Source organism: Lithobates pipiens, unplaced genomic scaffold (genome assembly GCF_037356315.1).
Source record: "Lithobates pipiens isolate NorthernLeopardFrog02 unplaced genomic scaffold, aLitPip1_a1.2 Scaffold_23, whole genome shotgun sequence".
NCBI classification, from domain to species: Eukaryota; Metazoa; Chordata; class Amphibia; order Anura; family Ranidae; genus Lithobates; species Lithobates pipiens.
This window is the reverse complement of record NW_027507785.1, coordinates 332,114,009-332,137,940: the sequence shown is the minus strand read 5'-3', so window position 1 is coordinate 332,137,940 and position 23,932 is coordinate 332,114,009. Positions and strand designations below refer to the sequence as shown.

Here is a 23,932-nt window from a genome sequence, read left to right as displayed (position 1 = left end):
AAAATTGTGGTGCAAATAGCATGTGACATTTGCAACCACCGCCATTTTATTCCCAAGGTCTCTGCTAAAAGAAAAAAAAGTATGTGTTTTTTTTTTTTGGGGGGGGGGGGGGTTCTAAGTAAATTTTCTAGCAATAAAATGATTATTTTTACATGTAGGAGAGGAATGCTGGGATTTGGTGACGCTGGCTGCGACTTGTCATGTGACTTTTGGATCCAAAGTCGCAGCCAGTGTGACCGAATCCTAAAGGTCTTTTCAGAGGGGTGATTTGGATTGTGCCGAGTTTTCCATCTTGCCACCCACAGATTCTTTTTTATTTATTTTTTTCTGGTCTCGTCTGTCAAGGTAATACGTTTCACCAACCTCCCTGCCACCTAAAGGGGTGGGATGTGAATATTTTTTTGGTGGGCCTTGTACTGTGTCGTGTTTTTGTGTCTCAGATCGAATACCAAGTCTGTTTTTCGATTTGCTGAGATCCTTATATTTTTTTTTTAATCTCTTTTTGCAGCACTTCCACCAAAACCAGCCAAGCCCATGAGTCCCCTGTGTAACAGCAGCAATAAGGACGGCGCCTGCACTGCGCTCCACGATGCAGAGTGGTACTGGGGAGACATCTCCAGGTAACGATCCGAACATTCGTCCTTTCTTCCTTCCCTACGTTGTGTCCGTTGTGCTGCAGTAGCTCAGTCTCGCTTTTTTTCTCTCCGCAGGGAAGAGGTGAACGACAAGCTGCGTGACATGCCGGATGGGACGTTCCTGGTCCGTGACGCCTCCACAAAGATGCAGGGAGATTACACACTCACACTCAGGTAGGGGTCTCTGCAGGTCTGATATGAAGGGGGAAGACCTTGAGCAGAATAATCTGGAGGGCCGTAGACCTCGTTTAGTTGAATCAACCAAAAATTCAGAAAAACAAAAACAAAAAACAGCATACAAATGTTATAAATGGAGTTGCAGTTCTGTAAATAAGTATTTGATCCCCCTAAAAAACAACAATAATTCTGCCCCCCACAGACTGGCTCCAGTAGGTGCTCATGTGGTACACCAATCAGTCCTGACAATGTAAGAAGGTTCTCCTAACCACAACTCGTTATGTGTATAGAAGACTCCTGTCCACAGAATCTCTTCCCTCCAATCCTCACCATCATGGGGAAGACCAAAGATCTGTCAGAGGACGTCGGGGAGAAGATTGGAGACCTGCACAAGGCTGGAATGGGCTACAAGACCATCAGCAAGAAGCCTGGTGAGAAGAAGACAACTGTTGGAGCGATTTTATTTGCAAATGGAAGAAATACAAAATAACCATCAATCGTTCTCGGTCTGGAGCTCCATGGAAGATTTCTCCTCATGGGGTGAGGATGGTCATGAGAAAAGTGAGGGATCTGCCCAGAACTACACAGGGAGGAGCTTGTGAAGGATCTCAAGGCAGTTGCGACCACAGTCACCAAACAAACCATCGGTAACACAATACACCGCTATGGACTGAAATCCTACAGTCCCCGCAAGGTCCCCCTCCTCAGGAAGACACATGTACAGGTCCCCCTCCTCAGGAAGACACATGTACAGGTCCCCCTCCTCAGGAAGACACATGTACGGGTCCCCCTCCTCCAGGAAGACACATGTACGGGTCCCCCTCCTCCAGGAGGACACATGTACGGGTCCCCCTCCTCCAGGAGGACACATGTACGGGTCCCCCTCCTCCAGGAGGACACGCGTACGGGTCCCCCACCTCAGGAAGAGACACGCGTACGGGTCCCCCACCTCAGGAAGAGACACGCGTACGGGTCCCCCACCTCAGGAAGAGACACGCGTATGGGTCCCCCACCTCAGGAAGAGACACGCGTATGGGTCCCCCACCTCAGGAAGAGACACGCGTATGGGTCCCCCACCTCAGGAAGAGACACGCGTATGGGTCCCCCACCTCAGGAAGAGACACGCGTATGGGTCCCCCACCTCAGGAAGAGACACGCGTATGGGTCCCCCACCTCAGGAAGAGACACGCGTATGGGTCCCCCACCTCAGGAAGAGACACGCGTACGGGTCCCCCACCTCAGGAAGAGACACGCGTACGGGTCCATTTGAAGTTGGCCAATGAACATCTAAATGATTCAGAGAAGGATTAGGGGGGGGGGGGGAGAAGTTCTGTGGTCAGGTGAGACCAAAACTCAGCTCTTTGGCAAAAACTTGACTCTCTGTGTTTTGGAGGATGGAAAATGCTATGCCCCCAAGAACACCATCCCTACAGTCACACACGGAGGTGGAAACCTGATGCTCTGGGGCTGTTTCTCTGATAAAGGTACAGGCAGACTTTGCCACATTGAGGGGCCAATGGACGGGGGCCATGTATTGTAAAATCTTGGGTGAGAACCTTCTTCCCTCATCCAGAACACTGAAGATGGGTCTTCCAGCACGACAATGACCCAAAACATCCTACCAAGGCAACAAAGGAGTGGCTCAAGAAGGACATTAAGGTCATGGAGTGGCCTAGCCAGTCTCCAGACCTTCATCCTATAGAAAATTTTATGGAGTGGAGCTGAAACTTCGAGTTGCCAAGCAACAGCAAAGAAACCTTAAGAATTTAGAGAAGATCTGTAAAGCGTGGACCAAAATCCTTCCTGAGATGTGTGCAAACCTGATCACCACCTACAAGAAACCTCTGACCTCTGATTGCCAACAAGGGTTTCAAACCCTTGGGGATAAAATACTTTATTTTAATCACTGAACTGCAACTCAATTTATAACGCGTGTGTGTGTGTGAGGTTGTGTTTTGTTTATTTTATTTTTTTATCCATATAAAATGCACCTATGATAAAAATGTATAGAGCCTTCATTTCTTAAGTGGGCAAACTTATACAATCTGCAGGGGATCAAATCATTTCCCCCCCCCCCCCCACTGTACAGTCACCAGTAGCATAGTTTGTCAGATTCTGGGGCCTCTGGTAGTATACAGTCACCAGTAGCATGGAGTGGCTGATTCTGGGTCCTCTGGTAGTATACAGTCACCTGTAGCATGGAGTGGCTGATTCTAGGGCCTCTGGTAGTATACAGTCACCTGTAGCATGGAGTGGCTGATTCTGGGGCCTCTGGTAGTATACAGTCACCTGTAGCATGGAGTGGCTGATTCTGGGGCCTCTGGTAGTATACAGTCACCTGTAGCATGGAGTGGCTGATTCTAGGGCCTCTGGTAGTATACAGTCACCAGTAGCATGGAGTGGCTGATTCTGGGGCCTCTGGTAGTATACAGTCACCTGTAGCATGGAGTGGCTGATTCTGGGTCCTCTGGTAGTATACAGTCACCTGTAGCATGGAGTGGCTGATTCTGGGTCCTCTGGTAGTATACAGTCACCTGTAGCATGGAGTGGCTGATTATGGGGCCTCTGGTAGTATACAGTCACCTGTAGCATGGAGTGGCTGATTCTGGGTCCTCTGGTAGTATACAGGCCCCAGTAAAATGGAGTGTCCAGTTCTGGTTGGGCCTCCCTGTCCCCAGCACAGCATGTTTGGTGTGGGGGTTTATTTATTTATTTTTTATTTATTTTTATTTTTTTCTGGAGCTTCCTCTCATCATTCCTCTCACTTTTTTTTTTATTCTAGAAAGGGCGGAAACAATAAACTGATAAAGATTTATCACCGAGATGGGAAATACGGGTTCTCCGATCCCCTCACCTTCAAGTCTGTTGTGGAACTGATCAACCACTACAGGCACGAATCTCTGGCCCAGTATAACCCAAAGCTGGATGTCAAGCTCTTGTACCCAGTGTCCCGGTACCAGCAGGTGAGCCTGTGCTTGGCATGGAGGGCATTGGTGAGTATACCACGGGGGTCCATCGTGTACTAACATGGCCATCTGTCTTTGCTCTGAACAGGACCAGCTGGTGAAGGAGGACAGTATAGACGCCGTGGGGAAAAAGCTCCAGGAATATCACGGGCAGTTCCAGGACAAAAGCCGGGAGTATGACAGGCTGTACGAGGAGTACACTAAGACATCGCAGGTCAGCCCCGGGTGTACACCACCCTGTACTTGTCTTTGGGATGTGTTCATGTATATGTGCAGCTATAAGGCCTCTTGCATTTTTTTTTCTTCAGATTAACTACCTGGCATATTGCGCAATATGCTTTGATCTAAACCATTCCATTGTAGCTCTGGCTGGATGTTTCGGGTCGTTGCCCTGCTGGAAGGGGAACCTCCGCCCCGGTCTCAAGTCTTTTGCCGACTCTAACAGATTTTCTTCTAAGATTGTCCTGTATTTGTCTCCATCCATCTTCCCTGTCCCTGCTGAAGAAAACCTACCCCACCACATGATGCTGCCACCACCATGTCTCACGGTGGGGATGGTGTGTTCGGGGGATGGGCGGTGTTAGTTTCCCCACACATAGCGTTTTGCTTTTAGGCCATAAAGTTGAATTTTGGTCTCCTCTGACCAGATCACCTTCTTCCACATGTTTGCTGCCCCCTCCCCCACATGGCTTCTCACAAACTACAAACGGGACTTCTTATGACTTTCTTTCTCCAATGTCTTTCTTCTTGTCACTCTTCCATAAAGGGCAGATTTGTGGAGAGACGACTAATAGTTGCCCTGTGGACAGATTCTCCCCCCTGAGCTGTGGATCTCTGCAGCTCCTCCAGAGTTACCATGGACCTCTTGGCTCTTCTCTGATGAATGCTCGCCTTGCCCGGCCCGGTCAGTTTAGGTGGACGGCCGTGTCTTGGTAGGATTACAGTTGTCCTATACTGCTTTCCATTTTCCGGTGATGGATTGAACAGAGCTCCGTGAGATGTTCAAAGCTTGGGAGATTTTTGTTTTATAACCGAACCCTGCTTTATACTTCTCCACAACTTTATCCCTGACCTCTCTGGTGTGTTCCTTGGCCTTCGTGATGCTGTTTGTTCACTAAGGTTCTCTAACAAACCTCTGAGGCCTTCACAGAACAGCTGTATCTATACTGAGATTAAATTACACACAGGTGGACTGCGGTGATCTGCCATGTTTTACATCCAGTGCCCGGGAACCCACAGAGGGACTGCAATTCCCAGGATTCATTGTGACAGGTGCTGAGCAATTCGTGCTTTCCTCTTGGGAAGGTGCCTCATTCTATCGTTCCGCCCCCCTTTCTACTACGACTACAGCAGGAATTGCATCTGACGTCCTGTAGTGACGTGATGTTGGTGTGCACAGCAGGCACAGATCTTCGGGACTCTGCCAGTGACCAGACCACGGCGGGGGTGTGATGGGTGGAAAGCTGGGGCTGCACCTGGTTGGGGCACGACAGTCGGAGCCCCCCCCCAGAAAGATTTATGTATACAAAGATCAATATAGAAAGGAGAAATAAAAAAAAAATAAAAAAATGGAAATAGACAGTACATAAAAAGAAAGTTGAGAGAATAAACCAGTCTATGTAATTTTCCTCCCACGGGTGTTGAGTAGCGAGACAAGGAAACGTCCAATGAGGTGGAGAGGATGCACGGAGCGTACCATAGGTAGCAGGCTGGGCTCCGGGGATCTGAGGCCTTCTGTAGTGGTTTGTTTCTCCTCTAATGTAAGTCACAGGATGAAGGCTGGGAGGATATTGATTACATCACCTGCAGTTCCCTCTAATCGCCACAAGAGGCGCAACGTCGTGTGCAATGTCTCCTTTGTTAGAATAAAGGAATGATAGTGGCACCTCCTTATCTGCTGGCTCTTTTTTTTCTTTTTTTCTTCTATTTCTGGAATAAACTGTTCAATGCTAAACCTCTGCTGGTCTATTCGGCTTTTTCATGTGTGTGTTTTTTTTTTTTTTCTCCTATTGCAACATTCTGAATAAAATTGTATTAAAGACAAAAATAAATCCTATATTCTATTGCATAGTCCTACACTTGTCCTCCACATACCGTGTGTGTGTGTGTGTGTGCGCGCGCATGGTATTCATTGATCATGTATGTGGCATAACCTTGAATTGGTTTTTGTCCCACAGGAGATTCAGATGAAGCGAACGGCAATCGAAGCCTTCAATGAAACCATTAAGATATTTGAGGAGCAGTGTCATTCCCAGGAGAGGTTCAGCAAGGAGTTCCTGGAGAGGTCTCAGCGGGAGAGCGGAGAGAAGGAGATGGAGAGGTAGGTACCGGTGACGTCGGCGGCTCCTGCTGGTTGTTCTGCGGCGCGTTTGTGTGTGTGTACAGCAGGCACTGAATTCTTCCTCCTTCCTCCCAGAATAATCAGCAATTTCGAGAAGCTGAATTCTCGTTTGGGGGAAATTCATGACGGTAAACTGCGGCTGCAGCAAGACCTGAAGAAACAGGCGCTAGACAACCGGGAAACGGACAAGAAGATGAACAGCATCAAACCTGATCTGATCCAGCTGAGGAAGATCCGAGATCAGTACCTAGTGTGAGTTCCCTGACTACCGCTAATGTTCTATTGAGGGGGGTGTGCCCCCCCCCCCCCCCCCCCCCGAGCTGTCCTCCTAAAACTCCCCGGAGCTTATTGAGGGGGGGGGTGTGCCCCCCCAGAGCTGTATGGGGGTGTCCACCTAAAACTCCCCATGTATGACCTATAGTCTACAATGCACAGCTGACTTAATGTAGAGCTATTCCCTTCTGATGTTGATGTAGAATGATGGCCCTTGGGGTAGTACAATCCCAGGATTGGTTCCTCTACTAGTGTATATGGGCTCCAGCAGCATGGCGTTTGTCCAGTTCTGGGTCCTCTGTTAGTATATGGGTTCCAGCAGCATGGAGTTCGGTTCTGGGCCCTCTACTAGTATATGGGTTCCAGCAGCATGGAGTTCAGTTCTGGGTCCTCTACTAGTATACGGGTTCCAGCAGCATGGATTCTGTCCAGTTCTGGGTCCTCTGTTAGTATATGGGTTCCAGCAGCATGGAGTTTGGTTCTGGGTCCTCTACTAGTATATGGGTTCCAGCAGCATGGAGTTTGGTTCTGGGTCCTCTACTAGTATATGGGTTCCAGCAGCATGGAGTCTGTCCAGTTCTGGGTTCCAGCAGCATGGAGTTCGGTTCTGGGTCCTCTACTAGTATATGGGTTCCAGCAGAATGGAGTCTGTCCAGTTCTGGGTCCTCTACTAGTATATGGGTTCCAGCAGCATGGAGTTCGGTTCTGGGTCCTCTACTAGCATATGGGTTCCAGCAGAATGGAGTCCGGTTCCAGGTCCTCTTCTAATATATGGGTTCCAGCAGCACGGAGTTCGGTTCTGGGTCCTCTACTAGTATATGGGTTCCAGCAGAATGGAGTCCGGTTCCAGGTCCTCTTCTAATATATGGGTTCCAGTAGTATGGAGTTCGGTTCTGGGTCCTCTACTAGTATATGGGTTCCAGCAGAATGGAGTCCGGTTCCAGGTCCTCTTCTAATATATGGGTTCCAGTAGTATGGAGTTCGGTTCTGGGTCCTCTACTAGTATATGGGTCCCAGCAGAATGGAGTCCGGTTCCAGGTCCTCTTCTAATATATGGGTTCCAGCAGCATGGAGTTCGGTTCTGGGTCCTCTACTAGTATATGGGTCCCAGCAGAATGGAGTCCGGTTCCAGGTCCTCTTCTAATATATGGGTTCCAGTAGTATGGAGTTCTGAGTTCTCCGGTAGTCTCCAGTAACATGGAGTTTGTCTGGTACTGTGCCCTCTGGTAGAATATGGGCTCTTTTAGTATGGAGTTGGTCTGGTATTTGGGTCCAATGGGGATCTGTCCCCCATTAGAACCTCTTGTGGCCCCAATGAAATGCATGAACAGTGTTGCTGATGTCACAGTGACACGTATGAGTGGTGGTGTTGGCGATTTCACAGCATGATGCAGTAAATTTTTCTATCCATATTAATAATAATTTTTTATTTTATTTTCTCCCATAGATGGCTCAATCACAAAGGCGTGCGGCAGAAAAGGATCAACGAATGGCTTGGAATTAAGAATGAAAGTATAGAAGAGTGAGTGCCTCCCTTGTTTCTCAGCTTCTCTTCGGCTCTCTAGCTCTGGTCCTCTGATAGTAACCCATCTTCTCCTCCTGATAACAGTCCCTATTTCATGAGCGAGGAGGATGAGCTGCTGCCGCACTACGATGAGAAGACCTGGTTTGTGGGGGACATCAATCGGGTCGAAGCCGAAGAGCTCCTCCGAGGGAAGGGAGACGGCGCTTTTCTAATCCGGGAGAGCAGCAAGAAAGGATGCTACGCCTGTTCTGTGGTGTAAGTATTTGTAGTCCCCTCTCCTCCTGATTCATACCATTGTTGGGCCACCTCTCACAGCTGTTAGTTTTTCCTGCCATCGTTCATTTTTGCTCTTCTTCACGTGAATATTTAATAATCCTTAGGGCTGTCAGTCACTGTACTGCTGTTCCCAAGCATTATACAAAATAACCTATCTAGGGTTGCACCGAAACCAGTTTTTTTATTTATTTTTTGAGAGATAGGTGGTTGTTTTTGGGTGGGCAGGGCTGTTATATTGGGATGGGGGTATTTGGGAACCCAATCGCTGCACTAGAAAACCCAGCAGACCTGCCCCCCCCCCCCTCCCCTCCAAGACGTTCTACAGCAGAAAAGCCTGGCTCAGTGTAGGACACACTACTCTCCAGGCTGGCAGATCTGTCACCCCACAGCCACCCGCAGAGTAGTCCGAGGAGGAGAAGCACATTGCCGGAGGACACAAAAAAACTGAGCGGGTGGACCCGGGGCGGGTCCACTGCGAGGAAGGGAAATCCCCACTGACAGCTGAAACATCATTTGTTGTTAAGGACTTGGCGGCCCCCGCTCCTTAACTAATGACTCCTGCATTATTTTGTATACGTTTCATCTGTCAGCAGGGGAAAAGCGCTGACAGATGAAGGAGCCGAACGTGAAGGTATCGGTTTCAGGTATTGACGCATTTGCACGAGTACCGATACTCGTGCAAATGCCTAGTATAGGCGCTGATACCGGTATCGGTGCAGCCCTAAATCTATCCCTTTTTTAGATGCGCTTGCTCCTCCTGCTGGGTGCTGCAGACTTTAGTGTGGATTTAATTCTTGGGACTGTAATGCTGTTCCCAAGCTCCTTCCTTTTTTTTTTTTTTGGGCTTATGCCAGTTCCTGTACTGCTGTTCCCGAGCATTATACAAAAGAATGCATCTCTTTAGAGATGCATGCTCCTCCTGCTGGGCGCTGCAGACTTTAGTGTGGATTTATTCCTTAGGGCTGATTCTCTATAATGCTTGGGAACAGCAGTAGTGACTGACATCAGCCCTAAGGATTAAATTCACTCTAAAGCCTGCAGTGCCCAGCAGGAGCATGCACATCTAAAGGGATGCAGTCTTTTGTATATTGCTTTGGAACAGCAGTACAGTGACTAACGCATCCCTTTTAGACGTGCACTCTGCTCCTGCTGGGCGACGCAGACTTTATTGTGGATTTAATCCTTAGGGCTGATGTCATTGTACTGCTGTACCCAAGCATCTTGTTAATGCATCCCTTTTCGATGTGCATGCTTCTCCTGCTGGGCATTGCATACTTTAGTGTAGATTTAATTCTTGGGGCTGATGGCCGTCAATGTACTGCTGTTCCCAAGCATTATACAGAACAACACATCCCTTTTTTAGATGTGCATGCTCCTGCTGCTGGGCATTGCAGAAATTATTGTGGATTTATTCCTTTAGGGTTGTTGCTGTACTGCTGTTCCCGTGCATTGTACAAAAAGAACACACCACTTTAGACATGCATGCTCCTTCTTCTGCTGGGTGCTGCAGACTTTAGTGTGGATTTATTCCTTAGGGCTGATGTCCTTCTCTATAATGCTTGGGAACAGCAGTACAGTGACTGACATCAGCCCAAAAGGATTAAATTCAATATAAAGTCTGCAGTGCCCAGCAGGAGGAGCATGCAAATCTAAAGGGATGCATTCTTTTGTATATTGCTTTGGAACAGCAGTCCAGTGACTAACGCATCCCTTTAGACGTGCTGCAGACTTTAGTGTAGATTCAACTCTTGGCGCCGCTGTCTGTCACTGTACTGCTGTTCCAAAGCATTCTACAAAAGAACGCATCCCCTCTTCTTTCTTGCCTTTTTTTTTTTTTTTTTTGTGTGCATGCATATACTTCAGCTTTAAGGATATCCTCCCCAGAAGGCTAGCCAGCACCATTCCCCCCCTCCCAAACTTTCTGCTGTCCGTATAATTCTTCTCATGTGTCATCTCTTCTTTTTATAGAGCGGACGGCGACGTCAAGCATTGCGTCATTTACAGCACGTCACGGGGCTACGGCTTTGCAGAACCGTACAACCTGTACAGCACACTAAAGGAGTTGGTCCTCCATTACCAGCATACTTCCCTCGTCCAACACAACGATTCTCTGAATGTCAGGCTGGCCTACCCCGTCTACGCACACACGTCCTCCCTGTGCAGATAAGCCCCCGGAGGACCCCCCAGGCAGCCATTTTGGATCTTTTCTACAGTTGTTGTTTTTTTGTTTTGTTTTTTTCTAGAACTAAAGAGGGCATTCTTTTTACTTAGACTGCTTGATTTGCACAAGAAGTGAATTTGTGAATGTGAAGGAAGAAGGCGTGTCATCGTAGGATGGCCATGTGCTGGACAGTGTTCTGGTCATGCGCTGAACCGTGTTTCTGGTGCTTCCCTGCGCTTGTTCAGCTGAGAATCTGGAAGAAGCGAGCTTGCTGGGCTCCCGTCAGTGGAGAAGGATCGTCTTTTTTTTGAGGTGCTCCTCGTACCCTACAATGCCTGGAGGACATGAAGATAAAGGTCCGCACCAGCATGTGCTCCTGGTGATAGCCAGCAACACATATGGGAAAGAAGACCAAAGGATTCTCAATTCACTTTGATTTCCTGGAAGGAAACAAAAACTACGAATAAAGTTGCTTTTATTTTTGCAACACTAAACAAAAAGTTTTGGCTTCCATGGCACTTACTCTTCGTGTGAGGAAACGTCTAGTTCTAACCAAATTCAACCACCAAAACTTTGCTCATCGCTGAACTAGGCACTTATGTGGGAAATGTTTGCATCGGCATCTGCACATCTCCGCCAAAACTTGAAAACAAAACGGTGGTTTGAAACACTAATTATCTCAATATTGTTGTAAGCTTCTATTATATCTATCTTTCTGTTTTCATCCTGGAGGTGGCGGCTGCACCACACGTTCCAATGCAGGGTAGTGCTCACCGCTTGGCTGTAGAACATGTTCCATTGCAGGGTAGAGCTCTCCAGGGTGACGTTGCAATGTAGAGCTCACCGCCTGGCTGTACTACGTGTTCCATTGCAATGTAGAGCTCGCCATCTGGCTGTACTACATGTTCCATTGCAGGGTAGTACTCACCACCTGGAAGCAGAACACATGACATTACAATGTAGTGCTTGCTGCCTGCCTGCTGAACACCTTCCATTGCTGTGTAGAGCTCCCCAGGGAGACATGGCCGTGTAGAGCTCCCCGCCTAGCTGCAGAACATGTTCCGCTCGCAGGCGGGGAGCACTGCCCTGCAATGGAACACATGACATTACAATGTGGTGCTCACCGCCAGGCTGCACGTTCCATTGCAGGGTAGAGTTCTCCAGGGTTACATTGCAGGAGGGTAGTGCTCACTGCCTGTCTGCAGAACATGTTCCATTGCAGGAGGGTAGTGCTCACCGCCTGTCTGCAGAACATGTTCCATTGCAGGAGGGTAGTGCTCACTGCCTGTCTGCAGAACATCCTCCATTGCAGGAGGGTAGTGCTCACAGCCTGTCTGCAGAACATCCTGCATTGCAGGAGGGTAGTGCTCACCGCCTGCCTGCAGAACATGTTCCATTGCAGGAGGGTAGTGCTCGCCGCCTGCCTGCAGAACATGTTCCATTGCAGGAGGGTAGTGCTCGCCGCCTGCCTGCAGAACATGTTCCATTGCAGGAGGGTAGTGCTCGCCGCCTGCCTGCAGAACATGTTCCATTGCAGGAGGGTAGTGCTCGCCGCCTGCCTGCAGAACATGTTCCATTGCAGGAGGGTAGTGCTCGCCGCCTGCCTGCAGAACATGTTCCATTGCAGGAGGGTAGTGCTCGCCGCCTGCCTGCAGAACATGTTCCATTGCAGGAGGGTAGTGCTCGCCGCCTGCCTGCAGAACATGTTCCATTGCAGGAGGGTAGTGCTGGCCGCCTGGCTGCAGAACATGTTCCATTGCAGGAGGACAGTGCTGACCGCCTGGCTGCAGAACATGTTCCATTGCAGGGTAGTGCTCACCGCCTGGCTGCAGAACACGTTCCATTGCCATGTAGAGCTCTCCAGGGAGACATGGCCATGTAGAGCTCACCACCTAGCTGCAGAACATGTTCCATTGCAGGGTAGTGCTCGCCGCCTGTGAGCAGAGCACATGACATTACAATGTAGTCCTCGCTCCCTGCCTGCTGAACACGTTCCATTGCCATGTAGAGCTCTCCGGGGTTTAATAATATTATTTTTTTTATTTCCAAAGGTAATCCAAATGGACTCTTTGGAATGTAAACAGACGATGAGCTGGTGCTCCGTTGTGTAATCGTTCCGGGGGGGGGGGGGGGGGGGGGTTTATGGGAAACAAAACGAAAAACAATCGTCACTTTCTATTGTCAGATGACGGTGTTTCTAGATGGCTCAGTGTACCAAAAAAACAATCCCAGACCCCCAACAGGGAGGGCCTGGCTCTGATGATCCCGGGGAAGTTCAGTCCCTATTGCGAGGACTAGGGGTGTGAGTGTGTTGTGTTTTTTTTTTTTTTTTTTTTTTTATTATATGTCAGATGATGAGGGGAAGTCAGAGCTGGGTCTGGTCCCCCCAACCCTCCATATACTGGTCCAATTCAGTGTGTGTGTGAGTGTGAGTGAGAGGATCTCCTGCACCATATCTGCAGATCGACGTGATCCTTGATATTTGACAATCCTCAGCCAGATGTTCTGGGGTGGGTACTGCCCCCCAGTGGTGGGAGGAGGGGGTATGATTGAGGGATACTGCCCCCCCCAGTGGTGGGAGGAGGGGGTATGATTGAGGGATACTGCCCCCCCCCCCAGTGGGAGGAGGGGGTATGATGAGGGATACTGCCCCCCCCCAGTGGTGGGAGAAGGGGGGGTAGGAACTTGAGGTAGGGGGTCTGTTGGAAATTATTTAGACTGATTCTGATTAGCTAAAGGGGATAAGTCATTAGACGACACTCTTCTGAAAGTAGTGGCTGACGTGTCACTCTGTCCACGGAACACCGACCGTTTCCTAAAGCCAGGAACATTGGGAGTCACACAGAAGAGATTACAGATCACGGATCTGATTTAGGCAGCTACATTGTATGTTTTATATTTATTTTATTTAATAAGTGAAATGTTTTCTAGTGCGAGTCTTCAGCTTCCTTCTCTTTTGCAAAGGTCAGGATCTTTGACACCCCCCCCCCCCCCCCACGAACCACTTCTGTACAGCTTATAAAGCCATCTAGAAGCATTGTGCATCTCCTGCATTCTGGGTGACCCCCCCCCCCCCCCCCCGTTCTGTGGTGTAGCCGCACATCTTTCTCGGGGGTTTGTGCCCATCCTTGGCATGGTGGCCGTTGCACATCGACAATTTTTTGCACTCACTTTTTGGCAAACGGTGCACTCCAGATATCAGCAGGTGGTGCCAGCTGGAAGAAGCGGGTAAAATAAGGGAGGAGCATCGGGGGTGGGTTTTTTTTCTTTTTTGCCGGGGGGGGAGGGGTGTCTTTTCTTTTAGTAACTGGCTTAGTCTATAAAAAAAAAAATATATTATTTTTTAAAAGAACAACATTATTATTATTTTTTTTTTTTTTGTCCTAGCGGATGTGGGTTGGCCACATTGGTTGCGTTGTAATACCCTACATCCCCCCCCCCCCGCCTCCCCTTGCGTGCGTGGGTTGTTTGGCTAGATGTACTATAGCTTGTAGGCCATGCACTTATGGCGGAGCGCTCTCTTATCGTCTCTTTCCAGGTTTACGAATTAATACGAGAAGTGGGCGTAACTGTGCAATATGAATGCTATTCTCTGCGTTCCTGGGTGGGCAGCTGCCAGTGTTGTGTATCTTCTGGGCGGAGCGGACGAGTGCCAGTTCCCCCCCCCCCCCCCCCCCCTGTATTTGCTAATCTTCCAGATTGCAAGTCAGTATTACACGTATGGGTGGGTTTTATGTTTTTGCCGTTTTCTTATTCATGGCCACCGCGCTCTGGAAATTGTCTTCCACGGTATCCATGTATAGCTGCGGGGGGGGGGGGGGGGGGTAGGGGGGGGGGAGAAAGAGGAGGGGGAGGGAGAATTTTAGCAAACAGGTTGTCAGACATATTTGACTATAAGATGAGCTATAAATCTGCACCAACGCTCCGCCCCCCCCCCCCCCCCCCCCCGATTCCTTGTATGACAATGTTGGATCTCTACAATTGGTACTGCCCCGGATTGCAGGTGCAGTTTGTGTCACAAAACTAACTGAAAACCCTCAACTGGAGCGTTCTGATTTGCACTAGAAAAAGCACCTCATCTTGTCCACTAATTTGCTTGAAAAACCCCTCCCCCCCCCCCCTCCCTCCATGACACGCCAAGGCACATTGTCTAGTGAGGAATATTATAGTCTGTGCACTTTACTGTGTGCCTTTTTATTACCAGTACTGTAGCCCCAGCGGCGTGCCCCTTGGCCCGGGCGGCCAGGCCCCCGGCGGCGTGCCCTCTTGGCCAGATGGCTGTTCGTATGTGAATTGCTGCTCTGATTGGCTCCATGTTGACCTAAAGTTCTAATTGTATCTTCTGTTCTGACACTCGGACCTTTTGACATCACCTGCAAGTCCTGTATATCTGGAATGGGGGGGGGGGAGCCATGGGATATTGTGCAAGATAATTTGGGGGTTGGTGGGGCGGGTCCAACTTTTTTTTTATTTTTTGTTATTATTATATCAAATGCCCCACTCCCTTTTTAATAGATAATGTCCATCAAAGCCTAAACCGCTTGCCGAGGGGTAGGCAGAAGAGACGGCCACCTTGGGCACTTCAATGCAGGATGGGGTGGGGGGGGGGGAATTGGGAGTGCGTCTAGACCAGCAACCTATGCTGCTAAAGGGGGGGGGGGGGGTGCACTTTAGCACTGTGTGCTCCCTCCTTTTGTATTGTAGTGGGAGGGGCATCGACAACACCTGTATAGGTAGCTGGGAAGGAGGTCATTGGCGTAGCTTTAAATGTCCTTCGTGTGACCCTTGTCACCAGATATGACGGTGCAAACGCTACGGGAACAAGTTCTGTTACGCGGCAGTTTCTGTCGGAACGTAAAAAAATAAATAAAAAAAACGCTTCGTCTCCTTTTTTTGAAGACAAATTGAACTCTTGGTACTTGAAGACTCTTTGTGAGAAGAGTTTGTTTTTATAGGATGTTGGGACATGCAATTTAATGACTTTTTCTACATTTCGCTGTATTTCTGCATTTATTGGCAGAATCGATTCAGGGGAATTTAGCTTTTTATTGATCAGTGGAGGTAATGGACTTGAAAATGACGACAATTTTTTTTTATTTTTTTTTCTTTCTTTCTTTCTTCTCTTTTCCTCTCTCTTTTCCTTCCTAATGGCTCTGACTGCTTCAAGAAAATGCCTTGAAGACGGTCCGTATCTTCCCCTTGGACATCTGGTCCTTCAAGTGAGATAAAGTTTGTCAGACAAGTCTGACCACCAAATATCTTCAGCTGTAAAAAAAAAAAAAAAAAAAAGGTCCTCGTTGACTGTCCTATGGAGGAATTGCTGGGTGTAAACCAGTCCGGTCTCCATATTGGGCTGTACTAAAGGATGCTGGGGAAAAAAAATGGCACCGCAGCCGGGCCTCCTTATTGGGCTGTACTGAAGGGGATGGAAGGGAAGAGTTGCCCCAGCTGTATGCAGATTCCTGGCAATTCCTTTAGTGCCATGAAGGCCCTTTTTTTTTTTTTTTTTTTGTCATCTCTGACCTTTGAAATTCCAGAGGATAAAATCCATTTTATCCCAATTTATTATAATTTTTTTTTTTTTTTTTTAATGAATCTTCCACCTCCAGCATATGTTGCAGTGATTGAGGAGAATCCATGACATTTCAGTTGCACTCATTTTATGTATTAAAGAATGCTATGTTTGACCTAAAAAGGTTTTACATTTTTTTTTTTTTTTTGTTTATAAAAATATATACCATTGTTATGTATTCTGCGGGACAGAAAGTGATTCAGTTTAATATTAAAAAAAACAAAAAAAAAAAAAACGCTTTGGAGGATTATGCAAACAGGTTTCACTAACGAAAACCCAATAAGCTATTACGATGCAGTAAGTGCACAGCGCGCTCCCGGCGGACCTGTGAAGAGGGGCGCAGGAAGTGCGCAGAATTTAGCTAGGGGATGTGGTGGAAACCTTCTTCAGTTTTTAGTACACGTTTTGTGACGGTCTGGTTGGGATCCTTTTACCGATTCACTCCACATTTCTGGTGGTCCGTCCGGGATCCCACCACTGCCCCCACTCCACATTTCCGGCGATCTGACCAGGGTCCCACCGCGTTTTTCTGGCGGCGGTCTGCCCCGGGGTCCCACCACGTTTTTCTGGCGGCGGTCTGCCCCGGGGTCCCACCACGTTTTTCTGGCGGCGGTCTGCCCCGGGGTCCCACCACGTTTTTCTGGCGGCGGTCTGCCCCGGGGTCCCACCACGTTTTTCTGGCGGCGGTCTGCCCCGGGGTCCCACCACGTTTTTCTGGCGGCGGTCTGCCCCGGGGTCCCACCACGTTTTTCTGGCGGCGGTCTGCCCCGGGATCCCACCGCGTTTTTCTGGCGGCGGTCTGCCCCGGGATCCCACCGCGTTTTTCTGGCGGCGGTCTGCCCCGGGATCCCACCACTGCCCCACTCCACATTTCTGTCTGGGATTCCACCACTGCCCCACTCCACATTTTAGGATGGGACATCCAGGATCCCACCCCATTTCGGACAGGCTGTCTGGGATCCTGCCGCCTCACTCCACATTTAGGATGGGCTGTCTGGGATCCCACCACATTTCTAATGGTCTCTCCGGGATCCCACCACTGCCTCACTCCACATCTTGGACAGGCTGTCCGGGATCCCACCACATTTCTGATGATCTCTCTGGGACTCCACGTTTTGGATGGTCTGTCCAGGATTCCGCCCCCATTTCTGACAGGCCACCTGGGATCCCACCACCGCTTGGATGGTCTGTCCAGGATCCCACCCTATTTCTGATGGGACGTCTAGGATCCCACTGCCACCTCACTCCACATTTAGGGCACAGACCATCTGGGATCCCATCGGCGCCCCACTCCACATTTAGGACGTTTCTAATGGTCTTTCTGGGATACCACCACCACCTCACTCCACATTTTTGGCTGGTCTGTCCAGGATCCCACCCCATTTCTGAAGGGCCGCCTGGGATCCCGCCACATTTCTAATGGTCTCTCTGGGATCCCACCACCACCTCACTCCAGTCTCTAATGACTTTTCTTCCTGTTTTTGAGGAATTTTTCCGCATGTTACTCTGCTACTTTGTTCTGACTGTTGTTAGTGTAAAACACGTTCTGTCTTTATGGTGTCATGAGGAAATCATATAGGTAGACTCAATGGGTTTCACAAGAGGCAGTTTGTACGTTTCGTGTTACTCCACCCATCATCACGCTCTAGCTGTTTTAGGCTGAATTTTTTTTTATTTTAATTTTTTTTTTTTCCCCATTCATCGATAGTGGTCACCAGCCACCAGTCCGGGGCGGAGATCAGCCTCATGCAATAAAAGTACAAATACGCAATAACCCGTTTTATTGTGCAATCCAGGTTCCGGCTCTCTACAGAGCAGAGATTGGGGCCCAACATTCGGCATCTTCCAGGACTCCTGCACTCGCTGGTGACCGCTATCACCCTCTGTATTTTACTTTTTTATGGTTTGGTACCATGGTGGGCTGTTGTTACAAGTGAACTTGTATCTAATTGTTCAATACTCTGTATGGGCAGATTTGTGTACAGATTACATGGTTCCATAATACTTACCTGTCTTGCAGAATAAAAAAAAGAAAATATTTTCCTGAATAATGAAGCAGAGCCGTGTTTTATTTATTTCATACAACCGCCTGGTACATAAAAAACACATACTCACCAGATGAAGCGCGAGAGGCTATTGGAGCTGATGCAGCTGAATCTATGGGACAACAGAGACATGGCCCCTTCCCAACCGCTCTCCAACAATGAACATTAATCCTTCATAAACGATCAATACCCAGACCATAATTGGCCACACCCACCCTCGTAGGTTCATTCAGCTGATTTAAATGCCTAAGGACCCATTTAAGCCAGCCATAGACGGAGCGATTTTCTTTCCTGCAACCAGGGCTTGTCCATAATTGTGCTGATCATGTGATTAAGATCCATACTGATTGTGAGCAGTCGGGCAGAGATGGTACCGGCTGGTCGCTATGAATGCACCATTTATGTTCACAGACCCAGCCTAGGATGGTTGATCTAAAGACTGGGCACCTGCCGGTTGATGTAACTCTCCAATGAGAACCGTAGTCCCCTTTTCATGGAGGCAGAATACAGGCAAAAGCAGCCATGTGTGCAGCCTCTACTGCTCTCCCACATTGTCAAAGCATGCAATAGCAGCCAATCCAATCTCCATGTCGTAGCATCATTGAATCCAATTGGCTGTTCTAGGTAAAACACAAAGACTATCTATGGCAGTGGTCATCAACCCTGTCCTCGGGGCCCACTAGCAGGCCAGGTTTGCAAGATAACTGAAATACATCACAGGTGATATAGTTTGCTGCTCAGTGATTGCCGTATTCTAGTCTACATCTCCCCCAAGGTAATACATAAAACCTGGTCTGTTAGTGGGCCCTGAGGACAGGGTTGATGACCACTGATCTATGGGACACATGTTGAGATGGCAGCATTGGAAAAGATTCAGAGAGTTAAAAAATATAAGACTAACCAGACATTGAGCCCAAGGAAAAGTAGTAGGTGGTCTCACGGATCCAAGACATGGTATATCTAGTAGTAGTTGGTCTCCTGCATGCCAGTCATGGTGTCCCTAGTAGGGGTTGGTCACATGTATCCAGGTCATGGTCTATCTAGTGATAGTTGGTCACATGTATCTAGGTCCTGGGATATCTGGTAGTAGTCAAACCATGACCTGGATCTGTGAGACCAACTACTACTAGATATGCCATGATTTGGATACACGTGACCAACTATCATTACAGAGACCATGTAACCTGGACCCATGAGACCATCTACTATTAGATATGCCATGACCTGGATACATGTGACCAATCACTACTAGGGACACCATGATCGGCATTCAGAAAATCAACTACTAGATCTACCATGACCTGCATCCGTGAGACCAACTACTACAAGATCTATTATGACCTTTGTCCATGAGACTAGTAGTAGTTGGTCTCATGAATCTAGGTCATGGTATATCTAGTAGTAGTTGGTTTCCTGCATGCCAGTCATGGTGTCCCTAGTAGGGGTTGGTCACATGTATCCAGGTCATGGTCTATCTAGTGATAGTTGGTCACATGTATCCAGGTCCTGGGATATGTGGTAGCAGTCAAACCATGACCTGGATCCGTGAGACCAACTACTACTAGATATGCCATGATTTGGATACACGTGACCAACTATCACTACAGAGACCATGTAACCTGGACCCATGAGACCAACTACTATTAGAGATGCCATGACCTGGATACATGTGACCAACCACTACTAGGGACACCATGATTGGCATTCAGGAGATCAACTACTACTAGATCTACCATGACCTACATCCGTGAGACCAACTACTACAAGATCTATTATGACCTTTGTCCATGAGACTAGGAGTAGTTGGTCTCGTGAATCCAGGTCATGGTATATCTAGTAGTAGTTGGTTTCCTGCATGCCAGTCATGGTGTCCCTAGTAGGGTTTGGTCACATGAATCCAGGTCATGGTCTATCTAGTGATTGTTGGTCACATGTATCCAGGTCCTGGGATATCTGGTAGTAGTCAAACCATGACCTGGATCCGTGAGACCAACTACTACTAGATATGCCATGATTTGGATACACGTGACCAACTATCACTACACAGACCATGACCTGGACCTACGAGACCAACTACTATTAGATATGCCATGACCTGGATACATGTGACCAACCACTACTAGGGACACCATGATTGGCATTCAGGAGATCAACTACTACTAGATCTACCATGACCTGCATCTGTGAGACCAACTACTACAAGATCTATTATGACCTTTGTCCATGAGACTAGTAGTAGTTGGTCTCGTGAATCCAGGTCATGGTATATCTAGTAGTAGTTGGTTTCCTGCATGCCAGTCATGGTGTCCCTAGTAGGGGTTGGTCACATGAATCCAGGTCATGGTATATCTAGTAGTAGTTGGTTTCCTGCATGCCAGTCATGGTGTCCCTAGTAGGGGTTGGTCACATGTATCCAGGCCATGGTATATCTAGTAGTAGTTGGTCTCCTGCATGCCAGTCATGGTGTCCCTAGTAGGGGTTGGTCACATGAACCCAGGCCATGGTATATCTAGTAGTAGTTGGTTTCCTGCATGCCAGTCATGGTGTCCCTAGTAGAGGTTGGTCTCATGAATCCAGGCCATGGTATATCTAGTAGTAGTTGGTCTCCTGCATGCCAGTCATGGTGTCCCTAGTAGGGGTTGGTCACATGAACCCAGGCCATGGTATATCTAGTAGTAGTTGGTTTCCTGCATGCCAGTCATGGTGTCCCTAGTAGAGGTTGGTCTTATGAATCCAGGCCATGGTATATCTAGTAGTAGTTGGTTTCCTGCATGCCAGTCATGGTGTCCCTAGTAGGGGTTGGTCTCATGAACCCAGGCCATGGTATATCTAGTAGTAGTTGGTTTCCTGCATGCCAGTCATGGTGTCCCTAGTAGGGGTTGGTCACATGAACCCAGGCCATGGTATATCTAGTAGTAGTTGGTCTCCTGCATGCCAGTCATGGTGTCCCTAGTAGGGGTTGGTCTCATGAATCCAGGTCATGGTATATCTAGTAGTAGTTGGTCTCCTGCATGCCAGTCATGGTGTCCCTAGTAGGGGTTGGTCACATGAATCCAGGCCATGGTATATCTAGTAGTAGTTGGTCTCCTGCATGCCAGTCATGGTGTCCCTAGTAGGGGTTGGTCTCATGAATCCAGGTCATGGTATATCTAGTAGTAGTTGGTCTCCTGCATGCCAGTCATGGTGTCCCTAGTAGGGGTTGGTCACATGAATCCAGGCCATGGTATATCTAGTAGTAGTTGGTCTCCTGCATGCCAGTCATGGTGTCCCTAGTAGGGGTTGGTCTCATGAATCCAGGTCATGGTATATCTAGTAGTAGTTGGTCTCCTGCATGCCAGTCATGGTGTCCCTAGTAGGGGTTGGTCACATGAATCCAGGCCATGGTATATCTAGTAGTAGTTGGTCTCCTGCATGCCAGTCATGGTGTCCCTAGTAGGGGTTGGTCACATGAATCCAGGCCATGGTATATCTAGTAGTAGTTGGTCTCCTGCATGCCAGTCATGGTGTCCCTAGTAGGGGTTGGTCACATGAATCCAGGTCATGGTAGATCTAGTAGTAGTTGTTCTTATGGATCCAGGATGTTGGACAGAGGACAAGGCCCAAGATTTATTTTCTCTTTGGAATCCACACCATCCAGAAATTTTTGGCTGTAATTCCTTTTTGTTTTTTGACACCTGATTATAAATAGCAGAGGAATAATAAAGCTTTTGTTTTGGTGCCAAGCTTTATTCCCCCGGCTTCTAAAAGTTCAATATGGAAAGTTATCATAGCTGGAAGCGATTGGAGACGTTCCTCCAACCATTTGGCATTCATCAGGTGCTGTGTATGGATTCTGGAAGGAATAGTGGGGGAGGGGGGAGGGAGGGGGTCACTACCAGAAACAAGTTTGGTGACCCAGAAGCTCGGGGAGAGTTCTCAGCCAATGTAGCTGAATGGAACAATGGATTGGCTCAGCTTCTCTCCCGATTTGCCAGTTGCGTAGATCTCGCACGCAGGGAGAAGCAGTTGTGCTGTGTCAGGGTTTCCTGTCTCCACTTCTCTCCGCTCGCCTTTTGTTGCAGCTGCTATTCAATCCGGCAAACAACAGAAGAGGCTGGAGAGCGGCCAAGAGCCCGGCGGGGGAGAAACACCTGGACAGACAGGCTTACAATGCCAACGCAAAGCTAAACAAAGACCGATGGCTCCTCGCTTTCCGGCACTGGATGGACCAGACAGTATTATCACAATGGTGCCCGGGGGGGGGGGGACCACTAATGGCGCAGACAAATCCCTACTTCAAGTCTTCTCCATCCTTATGAGACCCACAATGCACAATCTTCCACAGCTGCAAAGGTAGCGCATGTAAAATATGAACGGAAGATTTGGTACATTCTGCTAAAGACCAAATTCCCCGGCAAATGAAAACAATTCAAAAGTTCCTTTAAAGTTTCGACAAAAGAGATATAGAGATGAAGTGATCAGGATAAGATTATTATTATAAAGGGGTACCACATCCCCAAAATTCGAATACTAGGAAGCAGGGCTGGACTGGGACAAAAATTTGGCGCTGGACTTCATCCAGACCGGCCCACTTTAATTTTGCAAACACGCAAAAAACAGTATACAAACTGTACGCAATTGCACAACAAAGCCCCTAGAGAGCCCCCTTTACATCAGGGTCCCCAGAGAGCCCCCCCCCCACTTACATCAGGGTCCCCACAGAGCCCCCCCTTACATCCGGGTCCCCATATAGCCTTCCCCTTACATCAGAGTCCCCAGAGATCATCCGCCTTACATCAGGGTCCCTAGAGAGCCAACCCCTTACATCTGGGTCCCCACAGAGCCCCCCCTTACATCCGGGTCCCCATATAGCCTTCCCCTTACATCAGAGTCCGCAGAGATCATCCGCCTTACATCAGGGTCCCCAGAGAGCCTCCCCTTACATCAGGGTCCCCATATAGCCTTCCCCTTACATCAGAGTCCCCAGAGATCATCCGCCTTACATCAGGGTCCATAGAGAGCCAACCCCTTACATCTGGGTCCCCACAGAGCCCCCACCTTACATCCGGGTCCCCATATAGCCTTCCCCTTACATCAGAGTCCCCAGAGATCATCCGCCTTACATCAGGTTCCCCAGAGAGCCTCCGGCTTACATCAGGTTCCCCAGAGAGCCCCTCCTTACATCAGAAAGAGGAAAGTAGTGGGCCAGGACCCTGTGGTTGGGGACTCCTGGACTGACTCGGGGCTATGGGCCCCAGATTCGGGGCTATGGCCCCCAAAAGTCCCCCCCCCAGCGATGCCACTGGCTGTCACTGAAACCGGCCCACTGAGCTATCGGCCCACCGGGAAACTCCCTATAGTCCCTATGGCCAGTACATGCCTGCTAGGAAGAGAACAGGGAGAAATGAGAGGGCTGGAGGGTAACCAACCCCCCGGGACTTTTATACGGTACCCTAGTCAAGGCAAATCAATAGCATGCCCACATTAAAATAAATAATTTTATTCAAAGAACAAACAAATATAAAAACAACGGTATAAGCACAATCGATACAAATATCAATTGATTGCGTACAGAGCAGGTACAAGATCACAAATGACCACACATTACCAATCTATACACATAGAGATGCTGCAACTTTCAACATGTTTCGCTCGCTTGAGCTTCATCAGGAAAAATGCAGCTAGCATTTAAAAACTGAAAAATTTAATTGAAAAATACATTACCAAAATGTATCTATGTGTATAGATTGGTAATGTGTGGTCATTTGTGATCTTGTACCTGCTCTGTACGCAATCAATTGATATTTGTATCGATTGTGTTTATAACGTTGTTTTTATATTTGTTTGTTCTTTGAATAAAATGTATTTATTTTAATGTGGGCATGCTATTGATTTGCCTTGACTAGGGTACCGTATAAAAGTCCCGGGGGGTCGGTTACCCTCCAGCCCTCTCATTTCTCCCTGTTCTCTTCCTAGTATTCC

At 48.4% G+C, this 23,932-nt stretch overlaps 1 protein-coding gene across 1 annotated transcript; it reads left to right on the top strand.

The window, feature by feature from the left end:
• Positions 1-508: 508 nt before the first annotated feature.
• PIK3R3 (phosphoinositide-3-kinase regulatory subunit 3) lies at positions 509-14,170 on the top strand (the record flags this gene model as incomplete). The annotated part of the gene is given in 9 exon segments (XM_077450734.1): positions 509-620; positions 711-809; positions 3,595-3,775; positions 3,867-3,992; positions 5,956-6,098; positions 6,195-6,371; positions 7,840-7,914; positions 8,002-8,172; positions 10,162-14,170. Coding segments are annotated over 9 exon segments (1,283 nt in total), but the record flags the coding sequence as incomplete, so codon positions are not given.
• Between the last annotated feature and the right edge of the window lie 9,762 nt (positions 14,171-23,932).